The sequence below is a fragment of the Psammomys obesus genome, unplaced genomic scaffold, assembly GCF_907164565.1.
Source record: "Psammomys obesus unplaced genomic scaffold, mPsaObe1.curated_primary_1811, whole genome shotgun sequence".
Classification (NCBI taxonomy): domain Eukaryota; kingdom Metazoa; phylum Chordata; class Mammalia; order Rodentia; family Muridae; genus Psammomys; species Psammomys obesus.
In genome coordinates, this window is record NW_026585504.1 from 6,340,966 (window position 1) to 6,357,790 (window position 16,825).

Below are 16,825 nucleotides of genomic sequence, written 5' to 3' on the forward strand. Positions count from 1 at the left end.
AAGGAAAGGAAAGGAAAGGAAAGGAAAGGAAAGGAAAGGAAAGGAAAACAGAACCCAAACTGTATACTACATACATAATAAATGAATGCTACCTCTGTGCAGATTGTTAAGCCATGGGAATGAGTTAGTTCCCAGGTAAATCTTCATCTACCACACTGCTTTTGGCTTTGAAAGGGTGTAAGCAGCAGACAGAGCTTTATATTACAAGATAAGTAACAGTCAGAACACCTTTACTTTGGCTACTTTATTGTTCTTTTTTTGTTCCTGTCACAGAATCAGGAGCCAACATGACTCAGGAAAGGAAGGGTAGGACATAGAGACAGACATGGGTGGGTCTGACGTGGAAGGATCATATCCCATTTCCAGAGCCAGATTCTCAGAGAGCTCAGACAGCACCTGACAGTTTAATGTAAACACAAAAGCCATTTACTCCTCTAAAAGCTGAATTCAGTTGTTTGCACTGGACAGGAGATTTGCTTTTACGGCCAGTGACCACTTGTCACCTGCTGGGCTGTGCTTTGGGAACAGGAATTGATAAGAAACAGAAATCAGTTCCCTTTTGCAATGAAACTGTTTATTTTGTGCCATTGTGTATTGTAAGCATGTAATTTGGTTTTGTTTTATAGAAACTCACAGTTAAAAGATTACTTTGAGTCTCAGAAGACTTTGGATTTTCAAACAGTGTTGGAACTATCAAACTATATGGCAATTTTTGAAGCTGAACTGAATGTATTTTGCACTATAAGATGGCCACGAGCCTATGGGAACAAGAAGTGGAGGGACGGTTATAGCTTAAAAGCGATGTGTTTGGGTGTCAAGTTGACAAGGAGTGGACTGGTGATGGTTAGTATTGCTTGTCACTGAAGAGAGACCACTCGGGCATGCCTGTGAAAGGTTACCTGTGTTACCTGAGGTGGGAGGCCCACACTCGATGTGGGCAGTACCAGTTCAGACTGAATCAAATGGGAAAGCGAGATGAGCACCATTGTGCATGCCTCTGTGCTTCCCTACCAGATGTAATGTGACCAGCTGCTTCCTGCTCCTGCTGCCATATCTCTTCCCCACTGTGATGGACTGTGTCTCCTGGAACCATGAGCCAAAATAAATGTTTACCTTTACGCTGATTTTGTCTTGTGTTTTGTCACAGCAACGCTAAAAGTAATTAATATAGGGGCTGGAGAGCTGGCTCAGAGGTTAAGAGCACTGGCTGCTCTTCCAAAGGTTCTGAGTTCAATTCCCAGCAACCACATGATGGCTCATGACCATCTACTGATAAGATCTGGTGCTCTCTTCTGGCCTGCTGACACACATGCAGGCAGAATGATGTATAAATTATAAATAAATCTTTTTTTTAAAGTAATTAATACAAACCTATTTGTCAGGCATGTGGCATACACCTTTAATCCTTGTACTTAGAAAGCAGAGAGGCAGGTGGATCTCTCTGAGTTCCAGGCCAGCCTGGTCTACATAGCAAATTACAGGGTTATAAAGAGAGATCCAACAAAGCATGCATGCCTGTTCTGACTTCACTTTTAGTGTAGCATCCAATAAGTCACTAGACATCAAACATTTATTATAAAATATACACTGGGTTTAAAGACTGTAAGTTAATTAGTATGTTCTGAACGCATTAAGGTAGACTAGTTTAGCTTATGTTATTTGGTGGATGAGTTGTTTTAAAAACATTTTTTACTTAATATTTTTAATTCATAATCTATCTGTTGTAATGTAATCCTGTCATAAGTCAAGGAACATCTATATATGACTAAGGCAGGATTTCCTGTCTGGAAAAAAAGGTATATAAGTGATGCCAGGGGAATTAGCAAAACTAATTAAAGTTATCATTATCCTATGAAACTAAATTTCAGATAAATAACAGTAAATACAAAACCATAACAGCATGAGGAAAAAAAAATGTTGAGCACATGCTTGTCATTTTAGGGTAGAAAAGGCATTTGAAACCAAAGTGTTCTGGACATGTGTGATCTGGGCAGAGACCACCCACACATCTCAAGGAAGTGTTGTTAGGGCTGGCAGGTGCCTGCTCTGCTCGTACCCAGTTCTCCCTCCTGGCTGGTGCTCTGGAACTGAAATACCTATGTGGATCTTGAATGACCTTGGGAACGAAGATCACAATACATGGGCCGGTGAAATGGAGTCTGTCTTTGACAGGATAGAGGACCTGTGCTGGATCACCTATCATCATGAAACTATGGTTTCTTTGTTTTCGTTTTCAGTTCTAGGGATTGGACCCAGAGCTTGTGTATAGTTAACAAACAGTCTGTTGCTGAGCTACACCCCTATCACATACTTGAGAATTAAACCTCTCTTTTGTTTAGGTTGTGTGCTATGTATCATTGAAGCCAAATCTAGTCATGGTTTGCCAGCCCAGATCCAATGAAGGATAATTGGTGTAAGCTACTGGGCTTCTTCTTTTCTATTCTTTTCTTTTTTCTGAGACAGGGTTTCTTTGTGTAGAGATCTGCCTGATTCTGCCTCACTCTGTGTAGCCTTGGCTGTCCTGGAACTCACTATGTAGACCAGGCTGACCTCAAACTCAAGAGATCCGCCTGCCTCTGCTTCCCAGGTGCCGGGATTAAAGGCATTAACTACCAAGCTCTGTTTTCAACTCTGGCTTTTAGAGGCATCCACGGGGCTTTTGAAAAAAAAAAAAAAAAAAACAAATAAAAACAAAATAAAAACCTACTATGCCTTGATTCTACCCCAAACGGATTATATAGAAATCTCTGAAGGTGCACATGATTCTAATATGTAGCCCGAATGTGAATTGTTTTAAGCTAATCTGAATGAATGGCTTTCCCTCATTGTCAGCTTTCTTTGTAGTGAGAATAGTTATAGGTCTAGTTCTGACCTATGACATTCAAAAATTTGATGAGAATGTTTCTGAGAAAGCTTTGGTATTTGGGCTGCTTGTGGTGTGTGTGTGTGTGTGTGTGTGTGTGTGTGTGTGTGTGTGTGTGGTGTCTGCAGGCATGAACATGCTATTGCATGTGTGAAGATCAGTGGACAATTCCCCAGCGTTGGTTTCCCCCTTCTGCTTTGTTTTGAGGCGGGGTCTCTGGCTTCTGCTGCCATGTTCCAGGTTAGCTGGTCCACAAGCTAGTCCCATGTCTCTGTCCTTCCTCAGAAGTCCAGCGACTATAGATGTTTGCTAATGCCTTCCTTTTACACGGGTTCCAGGGTGTATCAGCCAGGGTTGAATCTCTGTCTGTCTGTCTGTCTCTCTCTCCCTCACACATAATTTATTGGAATGGCTTACAGGCTACAGTCCAACTAATCCAACAATGGCTAGCTGTGAATAGGAAGTCCAAGGGTTTCTCGGTTCCACAAGGCTAGGTTTCTCAGTTGGTCTTCTCTATAGGATGGACTCCAAGGAATGGATGTGATGGTAAAGTGAGGGCAAGCAGGCAAAAGATCAAAGGAACCCGTCCCTTTTCCATGGTCCTTATGTAGGTCTCCAGCAGAAGGGGTGGCACACATTAAAGGTGTGCCTCAAGATCCGGATTAAAGGCCTGTGCCGATCCAGATCAAAAGTCTGTGTCTTCCTGCCTCAAGATCCGGATCACTCATGTGCCCTCTATTTCTGTCTGGTAGTTCATTCCAGATTTAGTCAAGCTGACAACCGAGAATTGCCATCGCACAGGGAACTCAATGAACCTAATGACCTGAACTCAGGTCATTAAGCTTGCACAGCAAATGTTTTTATTGGCTGAACCATCTTCCTAGTCTCAAGCCTTAACATTTCAGTTAAGAAAATATATAAATGGTTGGGACTGTTTGTTCTTTTATCCATCTTCTACCTGTGAATGCAAAAGTGATGTCCAGAGCATTAGCTGCTATGCTGTGGCTATAAAACAAAGATGAGGACATCACACAAGCCACTGGAGTTCAGAGGTGATGACGAAGAGCCTGGGTCCCTGGAGACATTACTAAGCAGCTAAATCCATCTCAGTAACTTTTGAACTTTCAGAAGTAAAGAAAGAGAAACTGAGAGCCCTCATGATTAATGAGCTTTCTGTTTATGGCATCAGAACAAACTCATAAGTGAAACACACACGGGTCTACAACCAAACTATCCTGAACGCACCATTTCATCTGAAATACAAGGCTAGGGGTGCTTTTGTGGGGCGGCTTTAATCTTCATCATGTGTGCAAAGCAAAATGTACACAGCAGTGTTGCTGGTAACAGCCCAAATCAGATTTCATTCTAGGCATTTGCCTAGTTAAGAAAGAATTAGTTAATTCAGTAAATTTGCATTACAGCATAGTATAGCAGTGGAGCAAAAGAATTGTTTTTTGTTTTTGTTTGTTTGTTTGTTTTTCAGGGCGTGGTGGTGCCTGCCTTTAACCCCAGCACTTGGGAGGTGGAGGCAGGTAGATCTAGGAGTTCTAGGACAGCTAAGGCTCACAGAGAAACTCTGTCTTGAAAAACCAAAATAATAATAATAATTTAAAAACGGGTTTTCTCATTCTTTATGACATAGTGTCTTATATCCCTATGACATGTAAGATAGTGTCTAGAGAAAAAGATAAATTATGTAACAGTAAGCATATAGAGTATGAAACTATTCTGAAGTGCACACTAAAACCAGTACTAAATTCCCCTCCTTCCTGCGTGTGTGTACACACAAAAAAGCTTTTAAAGGACACAGTTAACTGCCTGTGGTTTGAGGGACAGAAACTTTGTCCTTTACTATTTCTATTTTTTTAAGAGAATTGTTATCATTTAATTACTAATTAATATACACATGCTACTTAAATACTGGTTGAAATAAAAAGAGGCAGATCTCAGTGAGTTCAAGGTCAGGTTGGTCTTCACAGTGAGTTCCAGCTCAGCCAGGGCTATACAGTGAGACCCTGTGTAGAAAATTAAGTAACAAAAATGTTCCTGCTTTGCATTCTTCCTTGATAATCTTTCATGCTTTGCCATATCTGATTTCCTGGAATGGTACATGGATTCCTTCCAGGAGGTCTTTTTTGCCCTGGCAGGCACACTGCAACAAGAATGACCATTCAGTGCTGTGGATCTGTGTCCTCCTCTGAAAGGGCTCCAACTCAACAGAGGTCCTTCTGAAGATGGTGCTTTTAAATGAACCCAAATGTTTGCATCCTTCCCAAAGCCATCTACACCTAAATAAGGATAATTTCCATGGTCCCCAGGCTCAACAGTGTTGCTCATACATCATTTTCTCTCTGGTTTAGAACTTGCACTAACCTTACTTCTCATTCCTCACTATATATGCTTCGTCTCTTCACACAGGTCCAATCTACTGATTTGCAGTCATGGGGCTTTCTTACCAGCTCAGCATCGAAGCTGCTTTGCTAAGTACCTCTTGGCCGGCAGGTCTGTCCAGACCTTCAACTGCTTCAGCTGCTAGTCATTAACTGCTAACGACTTCCTCCTCTTCGAGAGCTGTCCTTGGCCTGTGTGATACAAGGGCAAAGCATGCCAGGAAGTCTTGCCTCAAATCAGAACAATCTTGAGACATTCTTCATGTTTCAGAGGTCTGCAGGGAGTCAGGTGGAGGGAAAACTCCAGCTGTGGCCACAGCTTGCTGAACCCCTTCTCCAGCACTTTTCTTGTATTGACACATTTCTCCTGAGAACACTTCCTAAGTGACTTTAACAACCCCTCATCTTTTATTCTGGGGAAGGAAAGGCACCACTTTTGCTTACAATCCACTTTCCTCTAGACTGAGTATAGTCACATCTGTAAAATCCAGTTTAACCCACAGTCACAGATGGCGTTCTACTTCTTTCAAAACTCCCTCAGACTCCATCTTCAAAAAGTTGCCATTAGATCACTCCCTTGATTGCTCAAGGCTGTAGGGGGGAAAAGATCGAACCAGTCTTTACAGAGAAGACATTATGAGTCCTTTGTGTGCCAAGGACTTCTTTGGAAGAACACTGAAAAGCATGGATCATGTCCTAGACGGCTTTTAAATGTAATTCAAAGTAATTTTCAAAGTAATTCAGATTACAAAGAAAACTCATTATGTTGGTATATGATAATAAGAAAACTAACTTGGAGCCAGGTGTGGTGGTGTATGCCTGTAAACCCAGCACTCACGGAGGCAGAGGCAGGCGGGTCTCTGTGAGTTTGAGGTCAGCCTGGTCTACAAAGCAAGTCCCAGACAACCAGGGCTACACAAAGAAACCCTGTCTCCAAAAACCAAAAAAGGAAAAAAGAAAAGAAAAGAACACTAAGTTGATGAGCTGGCTCACTGGGTTAACGGTGCCTGCTGCCAATCACCAAGGGCTGAGCTCAACCCTTGAAACCTACACGGTGGAAGGAGAGCATCAGCTTTCTGAGTGTGCATCTGTTCTTTGACTTTCAAGGCGCCCTTTGGTGGCCTATGTACTGCTTCTCCCCAACCCCCACCCACAAGACCCAGGGTCTCTGTGTGACCCTGGCTGTCCTGGAACTCACTCTGTAGACCAGGCTGGTCTCGAACTCAGAGATCCTCTGGCCTTCCGAGTGCTGGGACTAAAGGCATGCGCCACCACCGCCCTGCTTACATTGCTTTTATTGAATAACAATTTAATTTAATGAACAACTAATTCTTTGAATAACATGACCTAACACTGGGTCAACAATGTCAAAGTAGGTATGATGTTTTAAAGTCAAAGTAGATGATATTTTAAAATATTCATGACAAAAGAAATGTGTCGTACAAATATCGTTTCTATTAGCGACGAAGTTCAAGTCTATAACAACTGTTTAGAGCGAAGAATAAGACTCCGTAGTTTAAAAAGAAAACAAACAAAAACGAGGGGCTTGATAAATACCCAGTAACTGGGTATTTATTGTTAAACTCACGGTCTTGTTCGATAAATAGCAACATATTCTTTAATGTTGTTTTGAAGTTTCAAAAGAAATTAAATCCGACGACTGAAAAAACAGACAAACTGGTTGTGCGACCCACGACCCTACACTACCAAACAGAAAGACAGCAGGTAAACGAACCGGTAGACCCCGCCGATTAGTAGAGAAGACGGAACCAGCGACTCTCCAGGGATGACAGGAAGTCCGGCTCCCACGGCCGCGCTGGCTTCCGGCGTCACTTCCCGCGCGACTCCCTCTGCAGAACATGGCAGCGCTGAGCAATGTCCGCTGGCTGACCCGAGTGAGGCCCGGGACGCGCTTCTCAGAGGGTGGGCGGGCGAGCAGAGGGTTTGTCTGAGGGTTCCAAAGGAGGGCAAAGTCATCGCGGTGTAAGGGGCCCGGGTGTCCCAGATCTGACCTTCATGTCTGTCTCAGGCGGTTGTCGGCGCTCGGAACTCCGGGGCTTGGAGAGGTCTCCGAACATCGGCTACCGCTCACGCCGCCTCGCAGAAACAGGTACGCTCGAGTCCGGCTTCGCTCTCGCTCGTCCTTGTCGCCTCCTTGCCGTTCCCCTGGGTTTCCCCTCCCAACCTCCCTGTCTCTGACTTCTGCCTCTGTCCCTCCCATCTCTGCTGGCCCCACTTACAGGCAGAAGATGTGAGGGTGGAGGGTGCCTTTCCCGTGACCATGCTGCCGGGAGATGGCGTGGGGCCAGAGCTCATGCACGCTGTCAAGGAAGTGTTCAAGGTGAGTAGCCGTAGCCGGGGACAGGGGATGGGTGATTGATCTGGCTGCAGGGATGGATGGGTTGCCTTGGAAAGTTCAGACCCGACCCAGTCCTGTGCTTGGACTTATATCCCTGAAGGCTGCTGCTGTCCCTGTGGAATTCAAGGAGCACCACCTGAGCGAGGTGCAGAACATGGCTTCTGAGGAGAAGCTGGAGCAGGTGCTGAGTTCCATGAAGGAGAACAAAGTTGCCATCATTGGTTTGTATGACACTCTGGCATTTAAATTCAAATGAGCAGTGTTCATAAAGCCTCTCTCTGCAGCGTGCATATATCAGCTTTCCAGAGTGCCCTCTACTGATATTTGGGGAATTTGTTTCTTCTCAGTGGGAAACCAGGAGTTTGTGAGGTCAGAAAGGGCTTGGTGCCTGTGTCACCGTGGTCTGTTAGCTGTGTCTGCAGTTGCACCCCCCACACTTTTTTTTTTTTTTTAAGGCATGATTTTTCAGTGTAGTCCTGTCTATTTTGGAACTCTTTGTAGCCCACACTGGCCTTGAGCTCACAGAGATCTACCTGCCTCTGCATTCCCCAGTGCCAAGATTAAAATCTGGGTGTCACCCCAGCCCTGTGTGCAATGCCCATTCTAACCATTTCATTTCTTTTGCTGTGCTGTGGTATTGCCCTTATCGGATTATTTTGTCTTCTAGATTTTCCCCTATAGGTCATTTTTCAAATCTATTTTCTTGGACAGCCTGACTACCAGGGCCTGCTTTTGCAGAGGAAAGTCAGTTCTTTATAATCTGGCCCCTGGCATTCCTGTTTTCCTTTCCACACTTGTTCTGTGTTTTGCTCACAATCAGCAGTCTGTAGCTCAAGTTCCAGGTGATCTGACACCAACATACATGCAGGAAAAACACCAATATACATTAAAAAAAAAAAAATCTTATAAGAAATTTCACCATAAATAAAGTAACTGAAATTAAAGCATTAAACTCAGTTTTTCTGATTTTAACTACATGATTCTCCTCTGCCTTTTGTGAGAAGCAGTAAAAGGGTGAGGGATTTGGGAGTGGGAGATGGGAGTCTGGATTGAATGAAGTCACTGGGGAGACTGCACACTAGTCTCTGCTCCCTCAGACTTGACCGTTTTCTAACACTCCTTCCCCTATACTTTGTTGCCACAGGAAAGATCTACACCCCAATGGAGTATAAGGGTGAATTAGCTTCTTATGATATGCAGCTGAGGTAGGTGGATGGGTAGGCTTGGGTGAAAGGGGTGCTGGGCACCTGGCACAAAGTTGATGGCTGTCTACCCTCAGGCGTAAGTTGGACTTGTTTGCCAACGTGGTCCATGTGAAGTCACTTCCTGGGTACATGACTCGGCACAACAATCTAGATCTGGTAATCATTCGAGAACAGACAGAAGGGGAATATAGCTCTCTGGAACATGAGGTAAGAAACTGTGTGTGTGTGTGTGTGTGTGTGTAGGGAGGGGGTTGGGGGGGAGGCATGCAAGAGGTAGAGGCCTCCTTACCTTCTTTCTTAGTGCTGTCAGTCACTTCTCTTTCACTCAGAGTGCAAAGGGTGTTATTGAGTGCCTGAAGATTGTTACTCGAACCAAGTCTCAGAGGATTGCAAAGTTTGCATTTGACTATGCCACCAAGAAAGGGCGGAACAAGGTCACAGCAGTCCATAAGGCCAACATCATGTGAGGCATGGTTTTCCTGTGGCCTGGGCTCCCGGAGAAGTATCCCCTGAACTTTTTTGAGTGATTTTTGTCTCCTTGGCCCATGAACAGGAAACTTGGGGATGGGTTGTTCTTGCAGTGCTGTGAGGAAGTTGCTGAACTGTACCCCAAAATCAAGTTTGAAACAATGATCATAGACAATTGCTGCATGCAGGTAAGGCCCTTTGTGAGTGTCCAGAGAGAGGGCAGGGAATGGAACTCTCTTTTTGTGGAACTCTTTTCTTCATTCTCTCGTTTCACCCCTAGCTGGTTCAGAATCCTTACCAGTTTGATGTGCTTGTGATGCCCAATCTTTATGGGAACATTATTGACAATCTGGCTGCTGGCCTTGTTGGGGGAGCTGGTGTGGTCCCTGGTGAGAGTTACAGTGCAGAGTATGCAGTCTTTGAGACGGTGAGTTTTCCCCTTTTTTCCCCGGGGGATGGTGGCACACGCCTTTAATCCCAGCACTTCGGAGGTGGCAGAGGCAGGTGGATCTCTGTGAGTCCAAAGCCAACCTGGTGTATGTAGCCAGGATACCCAGAGCTCCATAGTTAGATCCTGTCTCAAAAAAAAAAAAAAAAAAAAAATCCGAGTCCTGTTTCTTTGCTCTCCCAGTGCCTCACTTGTAAATGACAATGTCGGCTTCTTCTCAATTGCCTTGGCCTGCCGTCTTCTGTGCCATAACAGCTTTGACAGGTCTTCACCTCCAGTGATTCTGGCTTTCTCTTTTCCACAGGGTGCCCGGCACCCATTTGCCCAGGCAGTGGGCAGGAATATAGCCAATCCCACAGCCATGCTGCTGTCAGCTTCTAACATGCTGCGGCATCTCAAGTAGGTTATAGAAAGCTGAAGTGGGGTGGTGGGTGGATGGGTGTTTAAAGGGGAAGCAAAGTGGAAAAGAAAGGGTGGGGGTGTTCTGGTTAGATTCTCAGTTTCTCCTGTGTTGACAGCCTTGAGTATCACTCCAGCATGATCGCAGATGCAGTGAAGAAGGTGATCAAAGTTGGCAAGGTGAGTTTAGAAAGGTTTCAAGGGCTCAGCACTGTTCGCAGGGAAACCTGAGGGACCTTTTCCCTCCAGGTTTCCACCAATACCTGCTGTGATCTCAGGGCTATTCCTCACCTCCCTTCTCTTGGCTATTTCATTCTCTTGGTCTTCTTGTCTTAGTTCCGACTCCTGCACCCTTCCCCGCACCGTCCATTGCCCCTTTCTTGGGCCATCCGAATGTGTACCTTGCAGCTTTGTCTGGGGTAGAGCTAGCAGGCAAGATTGTGCCTGTCTTCCCTCCCACCTGGTCTTTCATTTCCTGCAAGGTAAACTTCATCTCATCCTTTGATATGCACCCCCATCCCACTGCTTAGCCTCCTGTACTGCCTTGCCTACTCAAATGGAGTGGGCAGGTCCTTTTGTCTCCACACCTGCTCACTTCCTCCCATTCTTGCCACATCCCATCTTGTTTTTCTTGGTCTCCATCTCATCATAATGCCCCATCTCCTTCATGGGCTCTTTTTTCTTCCCCACGGCTATTGCTGGTGGCGGCTGTAGGTTCGGACTCGAGACATGGGAGGCTACAGCACCACAACTGACTTCATCAAGTCTGTCATCGGCCACCTGCACCCCCATGGGGGCTAGAGCCCTTACTCCCTACAACTTCAAAAGGACCATGCTACCTACCTACACATCCCTTCAGTACAATGGACCAGGGACGAGAACATCTAGACAGTAGACCATGATTGCTTTTCTGGCAGAGGCTAGGTTGTCCTGGGGGCTGGCTTTAGGTGTACTTGCACAGGGTGGGTGTTGGGACCAGGCCCAGACCACAGGATGATGACAACTTTTTCCCACAGGTTCGAACATCAGATATGGGTGGTTATGCCACTTGTCATGACTTCACTGAAGCTGTCCTTGATGCCCTGTCATAAATCCCACATACGCCCATGAACTGTTCAATAAACAAACACATGCTATCTTATCTGTTTTTGTGTTTTTATTGGGGTTTATCATGGGTAGGAACTGTCACCTTAGGCATGCCCCCCCCCCCCCCCCCCCAGCATGTCCATTTTAGTCTTCCTGGGATACTTTTTGGGACTTTTTCTTTTTCTTCGTGCTGCTCTTTGTGGAGCTAGCAGCAGCTTCAGGCTCCTCTTTAGAAAGTTTCCTTTTCTTCTTAGGGACAGCTGGGCTTGCTGCCTCTTCCGGTTCACTGGCTGCTTCCTCCTTAGGTGAGGATTTCTTCCTCTTAAGACTTACACTGCTAGTAGGTATCTCCTCAGGATCGCTGGGCAACTCCTCCTTGGGAACTTTCTTTTTCTTGGTTTTAGGTAAAGAGACAGGTGTGTCTTCCATTCCATTTTCCTGTGGGGTCTCCTGGAGTTTTAGCTTTTTCTTCTTCTTAGGTTTTTCCTGTATCTCCTAAAGGGGGGAATCAAGACATGAGACTAGTTGCTTACTTGTTGAACCGTCACAGTTCCCATCAGAACCCAGGCAGAAGAGCAAACATTTTAACAGTGTTCCTGGACCCTAGGGGAAAAAACCCTGTATGATGGTCACAATTGGACATCATGCAGAGCTCCCAAGGGACCCTGAAATGGAATTTACTAATAGCTCAAGATGAAAACTCTAAGGGACAATTCTAGACTGTTTGGTGACCTCCCTCTGCCCACCATCCATCATGAGACACTATCACCTCCAGACACAGAACAGGGAGAGCAGGAATTCACACTACCCCCGGTTGAGGACTTCCTGGGAGGCAGCTGAGGACAGAGCGCATTTGCCCATGGAATGGGCCATGTGCTACAACCAGCACTCTGGGCTCTTAGTCAAGTTCTCAGCACCTATCTCCTCCCTATAGATCAAGAGGTAGTTTTAGGTGTTTTGGTCCAAAAGCCCAAGCTCCAGACCATGGTTTGCTGTCTTTGTTCTACCACTGAGAATCCTACAACCTAGGATCCACACAGGACTGACCTCACATTCCTCTGGAGCACTACTGTTTTCTGAGGATGCCAGGGCCAGTGCAGCCAGTCGCTTCTTTTCCTTTTTCAAGCGTTTCTTCTCCTGTTTTTCCAGCTTCTTGGTTATTTCAGCAGCTGCTTCCTCAGCCTGGAAAAAAACAAAACAAAACAAAACACTAAAAACCTGGAAAACCCCTGGCTTGCCACAACACTTGCAGTCTTGCTGGATCAGGCTCATTAAATCAGTTTTCTTGCCTCCATTACTTAAGGTCAGGCCAAGTCATTTCATCACTTCCAACAGCTAATTATGGTCCTCAGTTACTACAGAAACCACACTGACCTGAACCATGGCTTCCTTCATGACATCCAGGTTCTTCCGTGGAATCTCCCCAGTCTCATAGAAAGATAGCCGCTCCTCAACTTGTTCTCGGAGTTTCTCTCCAAATACACTTGTGGGGACCTCTAGGTGTGTGTTCGTGTAGACAAAGCCCATTATAAACCTCGATAGACAAACTCCTCCCCAGTCCCTCTCCCTTCAGCTTCACTCAGACCCAAAGAGTCAACACTCACTAGGTGAACTCTGTTGACGAAAAATATCACCATCATTGTAGAAGCTGCCAAGATAGTTTGCTTCCCCTCCCTTAAAACCCCTTCACTCAAACGCCAGCTTCCCCATGCATACCAGAAAAGCAATCAATTCTTGATGCAATACTGCACTTGTTTGCTAGGTATCGGGAAATGCGGCCTTTGTTCTTTGCAGCTGCTCGGCCAATGAAGGTGGAATGAAATATGAGTCCATATTTTGGTGTGTTACCCCTTGTCTTCAGGGCTCTATGAGAATATTCAGTTAACAGTTCATGGTCAGAAGAATTGACCCAAATGGTTAATTAAGCCCCCCTCTTCCAACAACTTCCACATTTCCCACCAGGCTTGGATAGACTTTTTCTACCTCAACACATGCCAACCCAGTTCCCAGAGGCAGAGAGGGAAGGCATCCAATGTCGCTGACCTGGAAACTTGAGTCCCTTTTTGCTGGGCCCTGGGAATTACTCAGACACCAGGACTGGCCATCACCCCCATAGCAGAGGCCTATAGGTCAGGGAGCCCTGGTCAGCCATCATTGTAATCCCCAAACAAAGCAGTGGGCACCAGAAGCAGCACCTGATTTGGGCAGGCGCCCTCACTGGTACCTGAACAGGGCCTTTTCAGCCCCAAGGATCTGTACTGTGGAAGCTGGGTACTTGGCCAGGTTGGTGAGGCTGCCAGCATGAGCAATGAGACGTGCACCTACCTGGAGAAAGATCCAAGGAAGAAGCCAGGTAAGTGAGTGGGAAATTGACCTACCAGTTTCATACCCCTATTCTCCTCCCCACCATGCAACTAGGGACAACATGGTAGCCAGAAGCATAATAGCGGTACAGAATACTAACATTTTTACTCCCCCACTTTTGAGTTCCCCATGACGCACCGCTTCCCCAATTAAGGCCGACAGGCTGGGGGCTACTTGGCTCATCTTGGAGCGAAGGTAAGTGTGTAGGCTCTGGCGATACTCTGATAAAGACACCACACGACTGGAGAAGCTCTCGATGTTTATCAAGTCGATAGCAGATATGTCCATGCCTAGGAAACACCTAGTGTGAACAGGGGGACCAGGTACTCAAGGAGTCTCGTACCTTACGCAGGTTGCCGCGCTCTGCACTGACCCATGGAGGACCGAGAGGCATCCAAAATGGCCTTAGCCTTGGCCCCATCCATTGTTAACTCTTCCAGTTTCTCCAACTTCTCCTCATTCAGTTCCCTGCGGTTTCCAATGAACTGAGCCAGGCGACAGTATGTGGCGTTGTCATTGATGATCTTCACCAGCTCTGGAAAATGGTACCCATACCATTCCCTGCAGAGGAACAATCATTCCCTGACCCAGATGCTAAACTTCAAAATCAGGTCCCAGTCTCCCTCAAATCCATTGTCTCCCCATTCACAATACAGACCAGGCACAATGCCCTAGGCTGAGGTGTACATGGGGTAAGGTACTCTGCCTCCCCTTTCTATACAGTCAGTGTAAGAGAACACAGCCTGTGGTAAGCACAAGGAGGCCTGCCTTCTACCCACAGGAACCATCAGCCCTGCTAACAATTAGCTGTTCCTAACCACTAAAACCCAAGCCAAAGAGCCCAGTGTCAGCAGCCTCTGCACCTTACCTGACACGCATTGAGAAGGTATTGATATCTTTATCCAGTTGGTCCAGGAGGCTTATGGATTGGATGATCATATTGTCTACCCGGTTCACATTAAATTTAACTTTGGCACGAGAATAGCTGTGTCCCAGCCCTAGCTGGGCCTTACAGGCAGACACATCTGTCAGGCCCTTCACCAGATTATGGAAGTGCAGACGAACTCCTAAAAAGAGGACAGGGACTATGCGTAAGGAAGGTCTCTGCCACATGGACGCTCATAGCCCTCTATCTCCAGTCCCCCTCTTCTGGCTTCTTCCAGCACTACACCCTCGTGGTATAAACAATACATGCAGGCAAACACGGATATTCATACAACGAAATCTTAAAAGTTTAGAAACAGGATTCTTACCTCGAAGGATCTCAGCGATCACACCCCCAGTCTGGCAGTTGTACCCCAACTCTTCCTGTATCGCAGCACCAATCTTGGGGTCTCCCACCCCCAGAAGTACCTTCTTCTTTTTCGATGGCAGGTAGGTCTCCAAAAGCAGGCGAAGGTCCTCATGGACAATACCTTGGGACAAAAGAACACTGCTGTAATAGGCTGAAGGATGCTTTACCTGAAGAGAGGACCCTGCCTCCAATTGGATCACGAAGGCACACCCATCCCTTCAGGCATTGCTCAGAAACATGGAGACATCAGTGATGACGCTCAGGGGATTGACAGATTTTTCAAGTCATCATTGCAAAGCCTGGCTCAACCACAGGTCCAGTAACCACTATGAAGTACTTTACATGCTTAGAACAGAAATATCAAACATCATCAAGAATCACGTATCACAGGGGCCAACTCACCTTCAGACACAGCATTAGCATTTTCCAAGGCAACCTGGGATGAGGAAAAGGGACAAAAGGCCACCAAACGAACGACATTGTGGAATTTGCCAAGGTTAAGCACACACTCCTCCACCTGTGGAGAGAAGGATGAATGGGCTTTCTTTGGATTTGGTCTCTATAGCGCAGTAGATCAGAATCCCTGCTGCCATAGCAGTTAAAACATTGGTGCCTGAGCCCCACACCCGATTCTACTCTAATTCTTAAAAAATGGAGTCTGAGATGTTCTTCTCCAATCGTTCCTAAGGAGACTATACTGATACTCCACGTTCTAGAGCTTACCCCCCCCCCCGCGTGCTGTAGGCCACGTGGGAACACGCGGTGCATGCTGGGGCTTGGCGGCCTTAAGGGCTGCACTGCAGCACCGGGAACCCACCGATCTCACCCACCTGCGGCAGCAGCAGGCTAATTTCCTCCACTTCCTTCAGCGCTAACAGCGCGTAGCCGACCGCGTGCTCGAACAGCACGTGCAGCAGCACCTGAAACGGGAACCGGCGCGTGGCCATCAAACTTCCGGGTCCCCGGGGTCCCTCCTAAAGCAGGCCTTGGCCCATCCACCGCGCCCGAGCCCGAATGCAAACCTAGACCCACGCCGAGGCCTTCCCATCGCTCTTGACCCACAGCCACTCCTCACCATGGCGCCTGCTCCGTGCCCAGCTCGCAATGCGGCTTCCTCGCGCTGGCGCGCGGAACCAGGCTGCGGAAACCACGCCCTCCCCCGCCTGACCAATCAGAGGCCGGGGACGGAACCACCTTCATGCTTTCGGAGGGGCCCGCGGTTGTGGTACCGTCCGCCGGGCGGGCTGGACTGCGGCGGGCGGGAGCCGGCGGCCCATCCGGGCGTCTGCGGGAGCCGGGGCGGCGTGTCGGTGCCTGACGTCCGCCCCAGCGGCCGGCCGCCGATGGAGGCCCCCGTCCTTCGTCTCCCGGGCTTTTGTCCCCGCTGGCCGGAGTCCTCTGGCGGCGGGCGCCCCGGGCCCGGCCTGCCGCCCCAGACGCTGCAGAAATGGCGCTCCTTGCCGCCCGCCTCTTCCTGAGTCTGTCCGTGCCGGGCTTCGCAGACCCCGGCGCTGCTTGCTCGGCGCCGCCTGTTGCTCACGGCCGCCTAGGCCCTAAGTTCTTCCGAGGAGCTGCTTTCCAGTTCTCCAGGGCCGTTTAGGCATGCCGAGGTGACTAAAACCGGTTTGATGTTAGCGTAAGAGTTATAAGCCCCAAGCTTGATTACCTCTTAGTCTTTGCCTTAATAAAATAATAATGCTAAGGGAAGACTCTCCACCTTTTCACTCTTTTCTGACCTCGCGTCTGTCTCCCAGTCCTGTGCCGTCTGTTGGTGAATTCAAGGCGGGCACTCACCCGCTGAGGTCTTCAACAGCTCCCACGGGACTTTGAACATTCTCACAACCGTTAGGCACACTTGTTAGTTAGGTCTGTTTTCTTTTAACGCAGTGACTTGACGGTATTTTCAAACGCAAGGGCCGGAGAGATGGCTCAGTGGTAAGAGCACTGAT

At 47.3% G+C, this 16,825-nt stretch overlaps 2 protein-coding genes and 5 non-coding genes across 8 annotated transcripts; 1 reads left to right on the plus strand and 6 right to left on the minus strand.

The window, feature by feature from the left end:
* The first annotated feature begins 7,089 nt into the window (after positions 1-7,089).
* Positions 7,090-11,273, plus strand: Idh3b (isocitrate dehydrogenase (NAD(+)) 3 non-catalytic subunit beta). Of its 2 annotated transcripts, none has more exons than XM_055613224.1 (12): positions 7,090-7,148; positions 7,283-7,363; positions 7,496-7,594; positions 7,713-7,833; positions 8,757-8,817; positions 8,892-9,024; positions 9,147-9,280; positions 9,371-9,473; positions 9,566-9,712; positions 10,038-10,132; positions 10,252-10,312; positions 10,847-11,273. In XM_055613224.1, exons 1-12 carry the CDS (start codon positions 7,113-7,115, stop codon positions 10,931-10,933), a joined length of 1,158 nt encoding a protein of 385 aa, XP_055469199.1. In that variant the 5' UTR covers positions 7,090-7,112; the 3' UTR covers positions 10,934-11,273. The 2 variants fall into 2 exon arrangements, with proteins under 2 accessions (XP_055469199.1, XP_055469274.1); XM_055613299.1 differs by having other exon boundaries at positions 11,149-11,273.
* Nop56 (NOP56 ribonucleoprotein) lies at positions 11,269-16,033 on the minus strand. The gene is made up of 12 exons (XM_055613151.1): positions 15,952-16,033; positions 15,707-15,796; positions 15,279-15,393; positions 14,836-14,997; positions 14,451-14,649; positions 13,956-14,143; positions 13,721-13,872; positions 13,443-13,543; positions 12,935-13,083; positions 12,593-12,714; positions 12,266-12,400; positions 11,269-11,713 (listed from the first exon to the last, which is right to left on the minus strand). The coding sequence occupies exons 1-12, from the start codon at positions 15,952-15,954 to the stop codon at positions 11,363-11,365; spliced, it is 1,767 nt and encodes a 588-aa protein (XP_055469126.1). The 5' UTR covers positions 15,955-16,033; the 3' UTR covers positions 11,269-11,362.
* On the minus strand, positions 12,478-12,549 carry LOC129675515 (small nucleolar RNA SNORD57). Its single transcript, XR_008719947.1, has one exon. It is a non-coding gene; the product is annotated as a small nucleolar RNA SNORD57 (small nucleolar RNA).
* Positions 12,794-12,863, minus strand: LOC129675523 (small nucleolar RNA SNORD56). The gene has a single exon (XR_008719948.1). It is a non-coding gene; the product is annotated as a small nucleolar RNA SNORD56 (small nucleolar RNA).
* Positions 13,297-13,380, minus strand: LOC129675304 (small nucleolar RNA SNORD86). The gene has a single exon (XR_008719890.1). It is a non-coding gene; the product is annotated as a small nucleolar RNA SNORD86 (small nucleolar RNA).
* LOC129675536 (small nucleolar RNA SNORA51) lies at positions 14,214-14,347 on the minus strand. The gene has a single exon (XR_008719952.1). It is a non-coding gene; the product is annotated as a small nucleolar RNA SNORA51 (small nucleolar RNA).
* LOC129675312 (small nucleolar RNA SNORD110) lies at positions 15,102-15,172 on the minus strand. The gene has a single exon (XR_008719892.1). It is a non-coding gene; the product is annotated as a small nucleolar RNA SNORD110 (small nucleolar RNA).
* Positions 16,034-16,825: the final 792 nt, after the last annotated feature.

Coding starts and splice junctions, on each gene's coding strand:
- Idh3b (XM_055613224.1), top strand. CDS start 7,113: ATGGCAGCGCTGAGCAATGTCCGCTGGCTGACCCGA. Junction 9,281..9,370: donor GTCCATAAGGCCAACATCAT/GTGAGGCATGGT, acceptor GCCCATGAACAG/GAAACTTGGGGATGGGTTGT. Junction 9,713..10,037: donor AGTATGCAGTCTTTGAGACG/GTGAGTTTTCCC, acceptor TCTTTTCCACAG/GGTGCCCGGCACCCATTTGC.
- Nop56 (XM_055613151.1), bottom strand. Junction 14,144..14,450: donor ACCTTCTCAATGCGTGTCAG/GTAAGGTGCAGA, acceptor GTTCCTCTGCAG/GGAATGGTATGGGTACCATT. Junction 13,544..13,720: donor CGGCCTTAATTGGGGAAGCG/GTGCGTCATGGG, acceptor ATCTTTCTCCAG/GTAGGTGCACGTCTCATTGC.